The 17,681-nt window shown below is 38.5% G+C and overlaps 1 protein-coding gene across 7 annotated transcripts in view; it reads left to right on the top strand.

Moving 5' to 3' along the window:
* The window catches only part of crot (carnitine O-octanoyltransferase), a 67,469-nt gene extending 50,326 nt beyond the window's left edge, over window positions 1-17,143 (top strand). For 6 of the 7 annotated variants that reach the window (XM_059972228.1, XM_059972229.1, XM_059972230.1 and 3 more), the window contains 8 exons: window positions 3,109-3,192; window positions 5,036-5,143; window positions 8,655-8,785; window positions 8,894-9,017; window positions 12,329-12,407; window positions 12,490-12,583; window positions 13,617-13,736; window positions 14,439-17,143. In XM_059972228.1, coding sequence (XP_059828211.1) covers window positions 3,109-3,192; window positions 5,036-5,143; window positions 8,655-8,785; window positions 8,894-9,017; window positions 12,329-12,407; window positions 12,490-12,583; window positions 13,617-13,736; window positions 14,439-14,559 — 861 coding nt within the window. In that variant the 3' untranslated portion in view covers window positions 14,560-17,143. The remainder of the gene's footprint in view (window positions 1-3,108; window positions 3,193-5,035; window positions 5,144-8,654; window positions 8,786-8,893; window positions 9,018-12,328; window positions 12,408-12,489; window positions 12,584-13,616; window positions 13,737-14,438) is intronic. The other variant, XM_059972227.1, reaches the window with a different exon arrangement.
* The last annotated feature ends 538 nt before the right edge of the window (window positions 17,144-17,681 follow it).

Below are 17,681 nucleotides of genomic sequence, written 5' to 3'. Positions count from 1 at the left end.
TGGATAGGTATATGGACAAGAAAGGAATGGAGGGTTATGGGCTGAGTGCGGGCCAGTGGGACTAGGTGAGAGTAAGTGTTCGGCACGGTCTAGAAAGGCCGAGATGGCCTGTTTCTGAGCTGTAATTGTTATATGGTAATAAATGGACACCCCTCTATCCTGAGGCTGTGCCCTCTTGTCCTAGACTCCCCATTCATTGGAAACATCCTTTCCACATCTACTCTATCTAGGCCTTTCAGCACTCAAAAGGTTTCAATGAGATCCCCCCCCAACATCCTTCTAAATTCCAGCGAGTACAGACCCAGAGCCATCAAATGTTTCTCATGGGATAACCCTTTCATTCCCAGAATCATCCTTGTAAATCTCTGGATCCTCTCCAATGCCAGCACATCTTTTAGATGAGGAGCCCAAAACTGTTCACAATATTCAATGTGAGGGCTTATCAAGCATCAGCATCACATCCCTGCTCTTGTAATCTAGGCTTTTTGAAATGAACGCTAACATTGCATTTACCTTCCTCACCACTGACTCTACCTGAATGTTCTGCACAAAGACTCCCAAGTCACTTTGTGTGTTAGATTTTTGGAATTTTCCCCTGTTTAGAAAATAATCTACACATTTATTTCTACTATCAAAGTGCATGACCATGCATTTTGTAACATTGTATTTCATTTGCCACTCTCTTGCCCATTCTCCTAATCTGTTTAAGTCCTTCTGCAGCCCTCCTGTTTCCTCAACACTAGCTGCCCCTCCACCAATCTTCATATCTTCTACAAGCTTGGTAACAGAGTCATCTGTTTCATCATCTAAATCATTGATATACAGCATAAAAAGCTGTTCTAACACCGACCCCAATGGAACACCACTATTCACTGGCAGCCAACCAGAAAAGGATCCTTTTATTCCCACGTGCTGCCTCCTACCAATCAGCCAATGCTCTCACCATGCCAATAATTTTCCTGTAATACCATGGGCTTTTAACTTGGTAAGCAGCCTCATGTGTGGCACTTTGTCCAAATATACAACATCCACTGCATCCTCTTTATCTATCCTACTTGTAATCTCCTCAAAGAATCCCAACAGATTTGTCAGGCAAGATTTTCCCTGAAGGAAACCATGCTGACTTTGTTCCATACTCCATAACCATCCTTAACAATTGACTCCAATGTCTTCCCAACCACGGAGGCCAGACTAACTGGTCTATAATCCCCTTTCTCCTGCCTTCCTACTTTCTTAAAGAGTGGAGTGATATTTGCCATTTTCCAGTCCTCTGTCACCATGCCAGAGTCCAATGATTTTGGCAAGATCATTACTAATGCCACCACAATCTCTACCACTACCTCTTTCAGAGCCCTAGGGTGCAGATCTTCAGGTCTGGGTGACTTATGTACCCTTGGGTCTTTCAGCTTTTTGAAATAGTAATTGCATTCACTTCTCTTCCCTCACAGCCTTCAACATATGACACACTGCTAGTGTCTTCCTCAGTGAAAACTGATGCAAAGTACTCATTTAGCTCATCTGCCATCTCCTTGTACCCCATCATTATTTCTCCAGCCTTATTTTCTAGCAGTTTTATATCATCTCTCAGCTCTTACATACTTGAAAAATCTTTTACTATCCACTTTAATATTGTTTGCTGTCTTTCTTTTCCCTCCTAGTGATTCTTTTAGTTGCTCTCTATAGGACTTTACAAGCTTCCCAATCCTTTATCTTCCCACTAGGTCTTGCTTTGTTGTATGCCCTTTCTTTTGCTTTTAAATAGCTTTGATTTCCCTTGTCAGCCATTGTTGTACTATTTTGCCATTTGAGTATTTCTTCATTTTTGGAATACATCCATCCTGCATCTTCCTCATTTGTCCCAGAAACTCATGCCATTGCTGCTCTGCGGTCATCCCTGCTGGCATCTATTTATAATTTACTTTGGCCAACTTCCCTCTCGTACCACTGTAATTTCCAGTGTTCCCCTGAAATACTGCTATGTCAGACATTACTTTCTCCATATCAAATTTCATGCTGAACTCAATCATATTGTGATCACTGCCTCCTAAGGATCCTTTTACCTTAAGCTCCCTAATCACCTCCGGTTCATTACATAACACCCAATCCAGTATAGCTGATCTCTGAGTAGCAGTAGTGACAAGCTGGTTTAAAAAGCCATCTTGTAGGCATTCAACAAACTCACTCTCTTGAGATCCATTTCCAACCTGATTTTCTCAATCGACCTGCATGTTAATCTCCTATGACTATCATAACATTGCCCTTTTGACATGCCTTTTCTATTTCCTGTTGTAATCTGTAGTCCACATCCCAGCTACTGTTGGGAGGCCTATCACCAGGGTCCTTTTACCGTTGAAGTTTCTTAACTCAATCCACGAGGAATCAACATTTTCCGATCCTACATCACATCTTTCTGATTTGATGCCATTTTTTTTAAACAGCAGAGTTATGCCACCCCATCTGCCTACCTTCCTATCCCTGCAAAACAACGTGTTACCTTGGACATTTAGTCCCAGCTACAACCATCCTGCAGCCACGATTCAGTGATGGCCACAACACTATTCCTGACAATCTGTAATAGTGCAACAAGATCATCCACCTTATTTCTTACACTACATGCATTGAGATATCACACTACGCTTTTTGATTCTGCATCCCTAATGCACTGATACTCACCCTGCAAGCTGCAATTTTGTCCTGTCATCTGCCTGCGCTTCCTGACGGTCTGACTGCACGCTATCTTTGCTTTTTTACCATCTGTTCTAAAGTGAGTCCCTTCACTCTGGTTCCTAACCCCCGCCAACTTACTTTAAATTACTGGTCAAATTTGGTTTAGTCTGTTATCTAAGTTTTGCTCCCTCTGATAATGCGGTACTCTCTTTAGTTAATTGGCTATTTGTGAATGCATTCTTATTAAAAATATTTGTTATAAATTTAGTCACATTGAATTTCTTTTCAAGTCATCTTTCCCATAATATCTAGGACTGTTTATCCATCAGAAAAACACAATATAATGCAAATAAATAACAAATAACTAATTATTATTTTAGGTTGTATATTATTAATGAATTTAATTTTAACGTATGCTTTATTGATTTTCTTTTGATCCAGCACTCTCCATATGATGCAATGGTCATGGTTTCTATGTGTTATTACATTGATCAAACTTTGAAGTTGGTAGAAGGTAAATGGAAGGTATGTTAAGCTTTTAGTGTTAAATGTTTGCAAAGGAACAATTGATTACGCTCACCTCCATACTTCCATTGAAGTGAATTGCAGAGGTGTCCAGGGCGTGCCTTAACTTTTAACATCCAAAGATAAAAGGTAGTGTAGTGTTTACCGTAATGCTGTTACCACACAAGTGAAGCAGGTTCGATGCTGCTGCTGTCTGTAAGGAGTTTGCACGTTCTCCCCATGACTGAGTGAGTTTCCTCTCGATGCTCCAGTTTCCTCCCACATTCCAAAGACTTGTGGATTAGTAGGGGAATTGGTCACATAGGTGTAACTGGGTGGCACAGGTTCTTTGAGCCAGAAAGACCTGTTACCATGCTGTATCTCTAAATTAAAAAGTAAAATAATTTTATTATTTTAAATTTTGTCAGGATACAATTAATGATATAAAATTAAGTTCAATTATCATGTGCTTTTACAATAATTCAACTCAACTCACTTGTTATCTATTTTGATCCTTGAACTCTATGTTTTATAAGATGCAAACTATTCCTTTGAGGGGTTTTTTCAGCAATTCTCTGATTTAAGATCCTCAATTCATGTGACAGAAATTACTTTCCTACGCCAGGGCACAATTTTCTGTCATGTCAGTGTCAGATATTTTATTATATTTTAAACAAACAGAAATTCTGTTGTTAACAATAATGCAGCCTTGGGAATCCCACTCCACCCAAAATGGCATTGTGGTGAGATACCAGTTTACTATTGGGCCACTCATCAGCTAAATTGGAACAACTGGCAGGGCATGTATTCAGCCATGGGCTTTTGTCCAAGCTTATTTCTTCGAATCAGTGGTCACAGGCTTTGTCAGGCTTCTGCTGAGGTCATGGTGGAGGAGGAGTCAGGCCAGTGGTGTGGACCAGGTTAAGAGAAGCCTTGCTCTGTTCAGTGTTTTGGATTTTCTAGTTGGAGGTTTAGGATAAAGAAATACCATGATTATAGACTGAGGCCTCAACTGGGAGCTTCAGGGATGCCATGGTGATTCGGGGATAGTGACCTAGGATCAGAAGTTTGGAGAGAATTCATGGACTTCATTCCAAAATGGCAGCCATCCTAAAGGAATAAATTAATAAATATTAGAGTTGGACTTTAGAAAGTTAAGTTACATTTTTTTAGGATCTTGTAAAATTAGTTTCTAATTGAGGCATATGGCAAGTTCATTAGCTTAAAATAAATTGCCAATGATTGCCTTGCATTATTGAACAAACACTTAACACATAATGATGTTCTAGCTGTCAATTTGAAACAGGTTTACTTATTTATTTTAAATTTCAACATGTGAAAACGATGGGTGGAAAGCACAGGAAGTCACTTTTAATGTTTTTTTTTAAAAGGATATTTTTTCCATAGGAAAATGTATCCTCAGTCTGACTCGCAACAACAGTCAAAAACAGATCTTCAGCTAGATGACTCTATACTGGCCAATACTACATTAATATCACCTTTTTCTTCTCTTCATATTCCCATCAACTTCCCCCCAGATTCTGCCATTCATTGGCATACAATGGGCAATTTACAGTGGCCAATTCACTGGCAAGTATACGATGTGAGAAGAAACCAGAGTACCTGGGATTACATGGTCACAGGGAGAATGTGCAAACTCCAAGCAGATAGCTGCTGAGGTCAGGAGTTAACCTGGGCCTCTGGCACGGTGAAGCTGCCTCTACCAGCACACTACCAGGCTACCTAATGGTGATTAGTGTCATATTCGTCAATTGTTAACCAGTTATGGTTCACACCTCTGCTTGTAAACTAATTGCTATCTGATTAAGAAATAACATATGATTTTACAAAATCTTTTTCTCAGGGATCAACTGCAGTGCGTGACCTCCCTTTGCCAAAGGAGCTGGTACTTGTGCTAGATCAAAGGATTCTGAATGACATAGAACATGCTAAACAACAATACTACAAGCAGGTATAATTCAGATTTAATTCATAATTAGCACAGAGCTACTTTTAAGGTATACAAGTGGCAATATGCCTTGTTACCTCGTATAACTTGTATAACTTTCCTCATCATGAAGAAAAATGTTAGCCTACATTAATACAATAAACCACCTCATTGTTATTCAGCAGCAATGTCAATTTATCCCTTCCTATCCCCTCACTTCTCTATCACTATGATTTCCTAGAAGCTAGAATTTTACCATTCCTTTTCGTAGAAATAATGGTGGTGTGTATTTTCTAAACTAGGAGAAAATTCAAATATTAGAGGTGCAAAGAGGTGGGACTTGATAGAGGTATTTAAAATTATGAGGGGGATAGATAGAGTTGACATGGATAGGCTTTTTCCATTGAGAGTACGGGAGATTCAAACAAGAGGACATGAGTTGAGAGTTAGGGGGCAAAAGTTTAGGGGTAACATGAGGGGGAATTTCTTTACTCAGAGAGTGGTAGCTGTGTGGAACGAGCTTCCAGTAGAAGTGGTAGAGGCAGGTTCGGTATTGTCATTTAAAGTAAAATTGGACAGGTATATGGACAGGAAAGGAGTGGAGGGTTATGGGCTGAGTGCAGGTCGGTGGGACTAGGTGAGAGTAAGCGTTCGGCACGGACTAGAAGGGCCAAGATGGCCTGTTTCCGTGCTATAATTGTTATATGGTTATAAAGGGACTTAGGAGTCCTAGTGCAAGATTCCCTAAAGGTTAGCTTGGAGGTTGAATCGGTGGTAAGGAAGACAAATGCAATGTTAGCATTCACTTTGAGAGGGCTAGAATACAAGCAAGGATGTGATGCCGAAGCTTTATAAGGCATTGGTTAGACCGCACTTGGAGTATTACAAGCAGCTTTTGCCCCCTTATCTAAGAAAAGATGTGCTGGCATTGGAGAATGTCCAGAGAAGTGCCACGAAAATGATTCCAGGAATGAAAGGGATAACCCCTGAGGAGAGTCTGATGGCTCTGGGCCTGGTAGTCGCTGAAGTCTGGAAGAGTTCAAGGGATCTCATTGAAACCTACGGAATATTGAAAGGCTTAGATAGAGTGGACATGGTGAGGATATTTCCTATAGTGGGGGATATCTAGGGCCAGAAGGCACAGCCTCAGAATATGAGGGTGTCCGTTTAGAAAAGAAATGAGGAATTTCTTGAGCTAACAGGGTGGTGAATCTGGAATTCATTGTTAGATGGCTGTGCAGGCCATCATTGTCTATGATTAATGCGGAAGTTGATAGGTTCTTGATTAGGCACGACATCAAACGTTACAGGGAGAGGGCAGGGAAATGAGTTTGAGAGGGGTAGTGGATTGGCCATGATGGAATGGTGGAATAGACTAGATGGGCTGAATGACCTGATTCTGCTCCTATGGCTTTATGGTCTTATGATCTACGGCCTTATTCTCCACCAGAATCTCTGCAGTCCTTAAGTTACGGTCTTTGCAGATTTCTATTTTCAATGTTCCATGATTTTCGTGGTACTTGCAACCTTAAACTCTGGAAGTCATTCTCTTAACATTCATCACCTTCTGACCTGGCAAATGTCACCTAGCAAATGATGCCACTGACCTCAAAGAATACTATCCACAAATTTCTGCATGTGGACTTCTGCATTTATGAGCTTATTTTCCAACAGGTTCAAAGGACTTAGGCACTTTTGGTTGTTTCTTTCATGTCGTCAGAACTGCCGGTTGCATTGAAGAATTCACTTGCGTAGCAAACTGAGAAAGAAAAAGTACCAGTATAATTAATTAATATTTCAAGCTTCTTACTGAATGCAAAATAAAAGTATTTTGGTAAATACTGAGAGCTCATAAATAAAATTGTAGAAATAAAATATATTTAAAATACACCATACTTGAATATTTACATGAGGAAATAACATTCCATATATGTACTATTCTCTAGTGATGAAGAATTTGATGAGCATTAATTATGATTCATAATTAAAAAAACTCCTTTGTTCATTATGGAACAAACCAAAATATTTTTCTTATATTTTACCACAGTTTGTAAAGATATTAAATGTTCATCAATTGACCACACAGAAGAAGGTTATGAAATGATAAAGACTTTGGAGATGCACAGAGTCATTGGTGGCATTGTTGAAATTAATGAAAATTTGCTCCAACATTCTGATGTTTCTATGTTTCATTAAACAGTCACCAAATACTGATAATTTTGTTCTTTGTGTAAAATTTAGGCCAAAATCTTTGGCTGTGTCAAATTTATCTGAAAATCCTTTTATGAAAGAAATCTAGATTTTTGTACTGTATTGAAGATGCTCATTATTGTTCACCTGAGAAAGGAAATTTCTTTGGTATTATGGGAGTTATTTGGTGCTACAGCTATTTTCTTCAATTGATCTTGCTTGGAGAAAACTGGTAATTTTTTTAAATTATAGAACTCTCTATTAATAGGTGGAAGATGTGCTAGGTTAACTTTATTAAATTAGGGAACTTCCAACAGAACACACTTGCTGCACTCTCAGCCCATTATTGAATACAATATTTTAACAGTTTAGTGACAGGAGAGCTATTAAATTTGCAGCTGAGTAAAATACTTGCAGTTGTAGAATTTCGTTACTGACAGAATTTAATGGAAGCTGATGTTTTCACGTTGGAATATTCATTTCTGGCTGTTGTGTTGTATTTTGAATTAACAAATAATTACATTGATAGAAAATACAGTTGATTTTATCCATTCATTCTGGGCCAAAGCCAGGATGTGTGCTGACTTTGTGAAATATATTTGGGAAGTCTTCGTCAAATTCTACATTGGTATGAATTACACTGAGCATTACTGTGAGCTAGATGAGCCGCATCTTGTGTGAGAGTGAAGTTTTGTGCTTTATTGAATGCCTAAGGTTGAGACTACCCTCCTGAATTGAGTAAAATGCAGCTTGGGCTTGTGGTTGTATATTGGTGTGATTGCTCAGAAAGTATTACAATGCTGGATTATTGTTCCAGACATGAGTTTTGAATCCCATGATGGCATGCAAGGGAGTTTTAATTCAAATAAATAAACTAGAAATCTAAAACAATGCTTGCATTAATATTGGTAATCATGAAAAATACTTGCCAATTAAGGTCCATCTGTTTTTACTGAAATCAGGAAAGGAAATATCCTATTGACTTCTTTATCTGGTCTTTACGAGATTCCAGGTGCACCAATATACTTAATTCTTAACAGTGCCCTGAAGTTAACAAGCAGATAATCAGAAATGAATATTAAATTCACCAATATTTTCTTCCCAGGAATAAGGTATACTAAATCATTATGTTCTGATGTCCTGCTAAATTAAGTAATAGTGCGGAGGCAAATTTGCAGGGTGATTGTGGTGGTGCTAATGGAAGGAGAATTTACATATGCAATCCACATTAAACTTGCTGTCTAAGAATGAATCTGTTTGACCAGTATAAAGTTAGATAGTGTTGCTTGGCTTGGATGGAAGTCTATTTTTACATGAATTTAGCAACTTCTATTTAATTTTACAGGCATCAGATGTCCAAGTTGTTAGTTATGCCTTCACTGATTTTGGCAAATCTCTGATCAAAGAGCGAAGGCTTCATCCAGACATTTTTGTACAGCTTGCCCTTCAGTTGGCCTATTATAGGTTTCACGGACGGTAAGCATTACTAGACAATTGAACCTATTTATCCAGAAATATTCTCTGACCTAAGAACAGCTTAACTGCAGATATCATAACCCACTTTTACATAACATTTCTTCATAGGCCGGGCTCCTGTTATGAAACAGCAACAACAAGACAATTTTATCATGGCCGAACTGAGACGATGAGACCCTGTACTGTTGAGGCGGTGAAATGGTGCCAAGCAATGCTGGATCCAGCAGTTCCTGTGGGTGCTCACTTTACCCATGTTATTTACTTTGTATTATGTTCACAAACTTTGGTTGCAAATTCAGAAGAGTGCCTTACATTGTTAGATAAACTATTCAAACTGTTAAAGTCACCGCAGTATTTGACTTGTAATGCAAAATCGATTGTACTAAGCATATACGTATGTGAATTTACTACTTTATGCAATGCCATCTTTTGGGCTGGATCATTCAACTGGGCATGCACTCATGACTGCAATAATTTACAGTGAATGTATGCTGCTCACTATCCAACAGACAGCAGGCCAGACACACTCAATACCATTCGGCATTTAGCAGTCTGTCGGGGAAGTCACGTGGCTGGCCCTCTCACACTTGCGCTCATGATCTCACTTCCTTTGTTTTACACGTGAATGTCATGAGGACCTTGGTGATGATTCTTGGCTATATCCTCTTCTTGGGATGAGGAGCATTTATGTAACCACGCTCACCCTGGTAAATTGTGGATAGCTGAGAAACATGGGATTTCCTTGACAATTATAACAACATAAGACTTGGTCCCCCAAGCTGGCTTTATAATGCAGTAAGATCATATTGACCTCAAAACCACTTTCATGGTCTTTTCTCATGGCCTATTAACTTCATTGTAGTTCAGATATCTTTAAGTCTCTGCCCGAAATATATTTAATGATTTGGGCTCCACAGTTCTTAGGAATAGAGTATTGGTAACCTCCTGAAAGAAAATTATAGGGCAGTTAGTCTGACCTCAGTGGTTGGGAGAATGTGGAGTCGATTGTTAGGAATGCAATTTTGGGGTACTTGAAGGCACATGATAAAATAGGCCATAGTCTGCATGGTTTCTTTAAGGGAAAATGTTGCCTAACAAATCTGTTGGAATTCATTGAATAAATAACAAGCAGGATAGACAAAAGAGAATCAGTTGATGTTATGTACTTGGATTTTCAGAAGACGTATGAGCCCATAGTATTACAGTAAAGATTCTATCTTGGATAAAGCAGTGGCTGATTGTCAGGATGCAAAGAATGGGAATAAAGGGAGCCTTTTCTGATTGGCTGCCAGTGACTAGTGGTGTTCCACAGGGGTCTGTGTTGGGACTGCTTTTTACATTATATGTCAATGATTTGGATGATGGAATTGATAGCTTTGTTGTAAAGTTTGCAGGCAATATGAAGCTAAGTAGTGGAGCAGGTAGCTTTGAGGAAGTAGAGAGGCTACAGAAGGACTTACACGGATTGGGAGAATGGGCAAAGAAATGGCAGATGGAATACAGTGGCCGGAGTGTATGGTCATGCACTTTAGTAGAAGAAATTATAGGGTGGATTATTTTTAAATGGAGAGAAAATGCAAAGGGACTTAGGAGTCCTTGTGCAGGATTCCATAAAGTTTAACCTCCAGGTTGAGTCTGTGGCAAGGAAGACAAATGTGATGTTGGCATTCGTTTCAAGAGGGTTAGAATATAAAAGCAAGGATGTAATGTTGAGACTTTATAAACACTGGTGAGGCCCCAATTGGAGTATTGTGAGCAGCTTTGGGCCCCTTAGAAGGGATCTGCTGAAACTGGAGTGGGCTCAAAGGAATTTCATCGAAGTGGCTCCCGGATTAAACAGCTTGTCGTGTGAAGAGTATTTGATGGCTCTGGGCTTGCATTCACTGCAATTCTGAAGAATGGGGGGGACCTCATTGAAACCCATCGAAAGGTATTTGATAGTGTGAATACAGAGAGCATGTTTCCTATGGTGGCAGAGCTGAAGAACAGTGGACACAGCCTCAGAATAGAGGGGTGTCCTTTTAGAACAGAGATGAGGAGGAATTCCTTTAGCTAGAGAGTGGTGAATCTGTGGAATTCATTGCCACAGGCAGCTGTGGAGACCAAGTCTTTATGTGTATTTAAGGCAAAAATTGATAGGTTCTTGATTGGCCGGGGCATAAAGGAATGTGGGGAGAAGGCAAGAGATTGGGACTGAGCAGAAGATTGGATCAGCCATAATGAAATAGTGGAGCAGACTCAATGGCCGAGATGGCCCAATTCTCCCCCTATATCTTACGATCTGTGGTCTTACTTTGAAAACATGTCCCTTGAATATGTGTCCCCACTCCAAGAAACATCCTCTCAACATTCAGTCTGTCAATCTTCCTTAGAATCTATTATGTTTCAATAAGATCTCTTTTTGTTTCTTCTAAACTCAATGAATATATGCCAAACTACTCAACCCTTCTTTATTTATTGATCCATTCATCCCAAATTGGGAAGATGAGGCTCATCAGCCATAATTGGCAGCTCATCTAGGAGAAGGAAAGTTCTGATTTCAAACCTCCACTGCCTTGCAGCTATATCCACTCTTAGGGAAGTCTTTGGTGGTAAACCCAGAAATGAAATCCAGAGTTGGTGTCCTTACGTTGAGTTCCACACTGACTGGCAACTCCTACAATGCGGTTGGTGTCAAACTGTATAGGCCTCTGCTGTTCGTTTGGATTCATCAGCTACATGGAGAGGGGGGTCTGCTGAATGGGCAGCAGCTTGCTCTCCATATCATACTGCCCCGGCTTGTGCATCATGTAGATGGCTAGTATACTATGTCTGTAGTTGACCCTGACCATCTCAGGGCATCATTTGTCTCAAGAATCAATTTTACAAAAGTTCTCTGCTCTTCTTTCAATACAACCATGTTCTTCCTTAAATATGGAAGTCAAAACTGCATGTAGTACTTCAGGTGCATTTTCACTAGTGCTCTAAAGTTGCATTGGATCTTCCACATTTCCCTACTTTTTTACTCCATGCTCCTTACCAACATTCCATTAGCCTTTCCACAGCTATTGAGCTGTCAACAGATGTACAGTAAAACTGCTTTATCCAGCTAATTGGAAATCCAATGTTCTTGATTCTGGCTCACCAACATTCAGCTTCCAGTATTCCCTTTCACTCACTGAGGTCCTACTCCCAACTCACCCTTTCACTCATCGAGGCCCCTTTTCCTATCCACCTTGTTCTGTTTCCCATAGTTCCTTGAAAATTTATTATTTTACTTCGTAATGTCTTTTTTTAAAAAAAGACATTAAAATGTGTTGTACTGTTAATCGGAATAACATTCAATAACAAAAATCTGCCATCTGGCACCAACAAATTTCTAAATGTGCCAGACTAACAGTGTTTTACACTAAATTACTAAACAATATAACCAGGGTAACATATTACATGGAATAAATATATTTTAAATTGTATTAAATTGGCTCCATTTAAAAATATTTTTGGTATTTCTAGTTCCAATTGTTGATATTGATTCTTTTTTCCACTACCTACCTAAAATTCTAGAAGATGAAACGTCATCAGATGATGAAGAAATCCTTTGTGAAGCATCACAAATTGATGACCAAATGTCAGAATGGTAAAGGTAAATAACTTGTTGATTGATACTTAATTTCAAAGTTATTGTAGAGTTTACGTATAATTTTGTTATTAAATTTATGCTTCAGGTTTTGACCGTCATCTCCTGGGTCTGCTTCTTATTGCAAAGGAAGAAGGCCTTCCTGTGCCAGAGATCTTTTCCGATCCTGCCTTTACTAAAAGGTAACCCATTCTTTCCCAGACAGCCAATAGTGCCATGACTTGCATTATCTGAAACACACGTATAACCAGTAAGGACAGACAGCATAACACCACCAGTACACATTGGAAGTTGCAGAAATGTTTCAAGTTATTATTTCACTTCAGTATTTACCAGCAAGGTGGAAGAGGTGGATGTGACAAAAGAAGATGAGATGGACAATGAGAGAAGTCCATTTAAAACAGAACAAGGGGAGGTATTAAATTAACTAATAAAACAGAGCAAAGAATCTTTGACCTGAAAGGGCGACAAAATGGACTTTTAAGATTGTAAACCAGCAGGTTGTTGTTATGTCTCCTGCCCACTGTGAAAATGGGGACACCTCACTCTCCCTTGCCAGGGAGAGAGAGCATCTGTAGGTTGTTGAATTCAGATGAAATGCAAAGCTTATCGGGTAACTACAAGGTCTGTGTCTTTGCTATTGCTTAGCATATGGTTGGACTCGGTGATGGTAACTGATGCTTGCTTTGCTGGTGGGGTGAGGGGGATCATTGCTCGCTGCTGCTTATGCGCGTGACAGGGGAGTGGGGGGAGATTTTGGGGTACTCACATTTAACTGTCGTTCATTCTTTGGGGCACTTCTCTGATCTTGTGGATGTTTTGCAAAGAAAAAGCATTTCAGGATGTATATTGTATACATTTCTCTGACATTAAACTTGATCTTTGAACCTGATGTATTTTAAAATCACCTAGGAAAGAGAGAGCAGAGGTATGTGCACAAATTTAATAATTGAAGAAAAAAAGACATGTATTGTCAGAGAACTGGTGGATAACTAACACAAAACCTGTATTTATGAAGTGGAATGATACTACACTTTCTAGGACTTGTAGACCAGAATGATTACTTTGCTAAATCAATGACTGTTTGGTATTATCCTACCCCAAAATAAGACATCAAGAAATCCAATAGGGAATTTGGCAACTTAAAACATTTTGCTTGCTACTTCCATGCCAGTTTTAATTTGCAATAAAGCTACTTTTCTTTTCTTTTAACAGTGGTGGTGGAGGGAATTTTGTTCTTTCAACTAGCCTTGTTGGATATACTACAGTCCTGGGTGCTGTTCTTCCTATGGTTTACAATGGCTATGGATTTTTCTATCGTATTCGTGAAGATAGGCAAGTGTCACTTTTCTGATTTATATCATCTGTATTAAATGAGCAATGCTACAGTTGAATGTACATGACAGATTTTTATTCAACAGATTAGACGGCTGTGGTCTGGAGTTTACTAACTTTGGCTGTAATTTTAGACAAATGCAATACTAGAGATATAAAAAATGTAGTAAATTCAATGAGTTGAAATTTTATTGTTAACTTGCACAAATAGCTCAGTGAAAGGGATTTAAACTCCTGATAGGCAGAAATCTCATCTGTTACAAAAAAAAGATATTGCATAGTAGATTACAAATAATGATAAATGATACATTTTTGATGTGTGCTGTGTATTGTACAGATTATAATTTAAGTTTTTACAACCAAAGCTTGCAAGTGCAAACTGCAAATGGAATAATAGGATGTTTGAATGTTGGCCCGTGCTGTAAAATTCCACAGGAGCTTACCATAGACTGATAATAGCATGTTCTTTGCTGTTCCTGAAGAAGACATTCTTGTGCTCAAAATATGTGTTACCATACAATTTTAAATAAATAATTGAGCAAGCACCTAATTTTAATTTGCAGATGGGTAATCATAATGTGGTATACTTTTTCTATGAGATCTTCAAGCTGAAAATAATATTCTGTGTAAAATAATGGAGCATTTTCAACACCTGGAGACAAAGCTGCTTTAAAAGTATCTTTTATTTTTCTCCTCACATAGGATTGTTATAGCTTGTTCTGCCTGGAAGTCATGCCCAGAGACCGATGCAGAAGAACTGTACAAAGGGCTAGTTCAGTCCTTTCATGAAATGCTTGACTTGACAACAACAGCCCAGCTTTAAGTGATGACTGAAAAAAATATATTGCTAAAAAATACTAAAGTGCTAACCCTTTACATAATGCATTAGGCTAGTAGTAATTATTGCCTGTGCATCTGTAAAGTTGATGCCTCAAAACACAACAGGACATTGATATTGAAAAGTAGTAATTTAAAACAAAATCAATGCAACATTTTTGAAACCATGCAAAATACAATGCAAAAAGTACAGCAACAATGCAGATTCTCAAATACAGGGCAGTTTTGTATTTTATTTTTAACCATGTTTAATGAAACAAATACAAACATTAATAATTTTAACTATATCTTGATGGACCTAATTTGATTAATTCTTAGAGACATTTTATAGATCTGAAACTACTAAGCTCGCACACTGTCTAGGATAAGAAATGGTGCATTTACAATTTGTAAGTATAATTTTAGAGATGTTCAAATATTTAATGTGTAAAGTAGAACATAAAATACAAAAATCTGTAGGGTAGAGCAGACAATAGATCATATGTAGTCTATTAATGTGTGCATGAAGCATGGAGTAACCAAAATGTCCACAAACTGTTAAGCAAATCTGAATTTTGTTTGTCATTTGTCGTTGTTCCTTTTCACTCCTTGTGGCACATCAGGCAGCAGCCTTGCTGTTTCTTTAGCATCTTTGTCTCTCTTTTTTAAAAAATGAGCCAAGTTGCTAGTTTGATGCTCAACCCAGCACGGATGGTAAGCGTGCAAGGAGCTGGCCAGATTCAAACCCAGGGCCACTTGCTGTGAAGTCCAGTGTGGATGCCACTACTCTATTGACCAGCTGTTTTGTTATTTGAAGGAAGTTAAAATCTATTTACTCACAAGCAATAGTTTTATCATCTGGTAATATCAGGCTCTGTTGATGACTTAGATTCACATTGCCTACCTGGTGAATTATGTAGTGAATGCTTCTTCGTTGTTACTATTTGTTTTCTATTGTGTTTTCTGCCTGTTTTAGCTCATTGCCCATTTCCACCAGAAGAGGGGAAATGATTTTAGAAAGGATTTGTGGCCGGTGAAAAGCCATTTCTGCTGATGAACTCGGTTGGCAGTGCATCACAATGATTGTCTCTTCTGTTGATTATTAGCCTACTGCATAGATTTCCCTGACTTCAGCATCACTCCGCTGCCCACTGTTTAAAGTTGTGCTCCTTTTAAATCTTCCGCGCTTCACTGCCCGACGTCACGCTCCTGCACAGTCCCGCCTCTCTTAAGCCCGATGAGAAGAAAAAATCAAAATGGCTCCTGCAGCACTCCCGTTCTGATTCCCAGACTTCCTTCCCCAAATTAAATTTATGGGGTAACATGAATTCTAACCTCTGAAAGTCTCCTTTTCCAGTTCAGTCTTTTACATAGTGAATTTCCTTGTTGATCACAATACCTGCTGGTCTCCTTTTCATAGACTTCCTTTATAAGACAGTGTATCTGCAACATACTGTCTGTATGGTGAAGTGTGGCACTGAACTCTTCAAATACATGAACTTGAGCCAGAGTATTTTTAAATAAAATCCCATCTGCCTTTTATAGGTACAGGTCTCCAAACTGACAGTAGGCTTTGGTACAGAAACACTGTATATTGGACAATGAAGAACAAATTGACGATAAATGAAAACAGAAAATTTTGAGATCAATCAGTAGGTCAGCAATTGTGCAAAATGAAACAAGTCAATATTTCAGGTCAGAGTCCCTTCATCAGATCTGGAAAAAGAGTGGGGGTGGGGGAGGCAAGTTAATTTTAAGTTGCAGAGAAGATTGGGAAAGGATGGATAAGGCAGAGAATATTTGTCATGGGGTGAGATCAAGATCACCATGGAGGTATGTGTCGAGATCTTTGAATCAAGGGGTTAATGGGACAGTTAGTGAGTGAAAATCTAAACAAATGAGTATAAAAATTAATGATGGTGCCCAGTTGTAGGACCCATACAGCTGTGCTCACAGGATGAGAAAACTAAGCCAATTTCACAGATGATTCGCATCGAAACGGCAATTCCTGATAGCAGCAGAGAAAAAGTTCATTGATATTGTAGAATTCAGGTCTGGAAGGATGCAGTTTGCTCAAGCAAAATGTGGGGCACTGTTTCTCAAACTTTAGATAGCCTGTAGCAATAGTTGCAGTTGTTTACTTAATCTGTTGCCTGAAGGAAGCTATCACAGACATGCAATGACTGCTAAATAATAGCCAATGATAGTTGCTAAAATGAAGAAAAAAGAAAGAAATAACCTAGTTTGACCCAAAATCTGTGCTAATTTCACAGACAATCAGTTTAAATGTATCCAAAGTGTTATAAAGAAAGATGCAAACATTTGATGGTAAATATTCTGGATTTTTTCTCTTTATACCTACTTTCACAGACACTATATCCTACATTATAGTGTGTGGTTTGGTTGCTTGATTTGAAAGATGTAAATGATAGGATCAGCAACTGTTGAATGTGGACTTCTTTCCATTCAATCTTCTCTGATTTGGGAATTCTTTGCAGTTTATTGTCTATAATAATGTTTTTGCTGATTTTTACACATTTCACATACCCATGACTGAAATATTAAATAAAAGCTCTCTTGATTTAATCACAGTTACTTTGTGTCAGCTCATTTTTAGATGAAGCAGAAGACTGTGGGTTCGTATACCACTCCAGTTGCTTAGACACCATATCAGACACACGCTGATATGGTGTCAATCATGGAGTAATCATTCAAAAGAATGGAAGTTGACATCCTATCAGTGAAGAGATTAGACTGATGCCTTGCATGCATTTATTTCAAAATACAGGGAAGACCTCCCTGGATTTCTGATTGATTTTTAATCCTCAATAAGGGTATAAGGACACATGTTTATAATTGTTCTATGGTCCTGTTTGTTAAAGGTGCATTCTTGGATTGCAAAAATGACAAACATACTTCATTTGTCTTGAACCATCTTCAAACATACCAAAGACATGAAACCATTCTTTATATCATTAAGCTGATTCTTAATTTTGAGAAGATTAAAAATAACATACTGTCACAAATTTTAGCTATTTCTACTGCCCAAGAAGATTGTGTTTGAGGCCGTCTGTCCAGAAGTTTACCTCTTTAAATTGTTACATTAACACAATCCTGAATAATAACCTA

This window comes from Hypanus sabinus, chromosome 6 (genome assembly GCF_030144855.1).
Source record: "Hypanus sabinus isolate sHypSab1 chromosome 6, sHypSab1.hap1, whole genome shotgun sequence".
Classification (NCBI taxonomy): Eukaryota; Metazoa; Chordata; class Chondrichthyes; order Myliobatiformes; family Dasyatidae; genus Hypanus; species Hypanus sabinus.
Note: the sequence above shows the minus strand (reverse complement) of the source record. Positions and strands in the feature narration are given on the sequence as shown.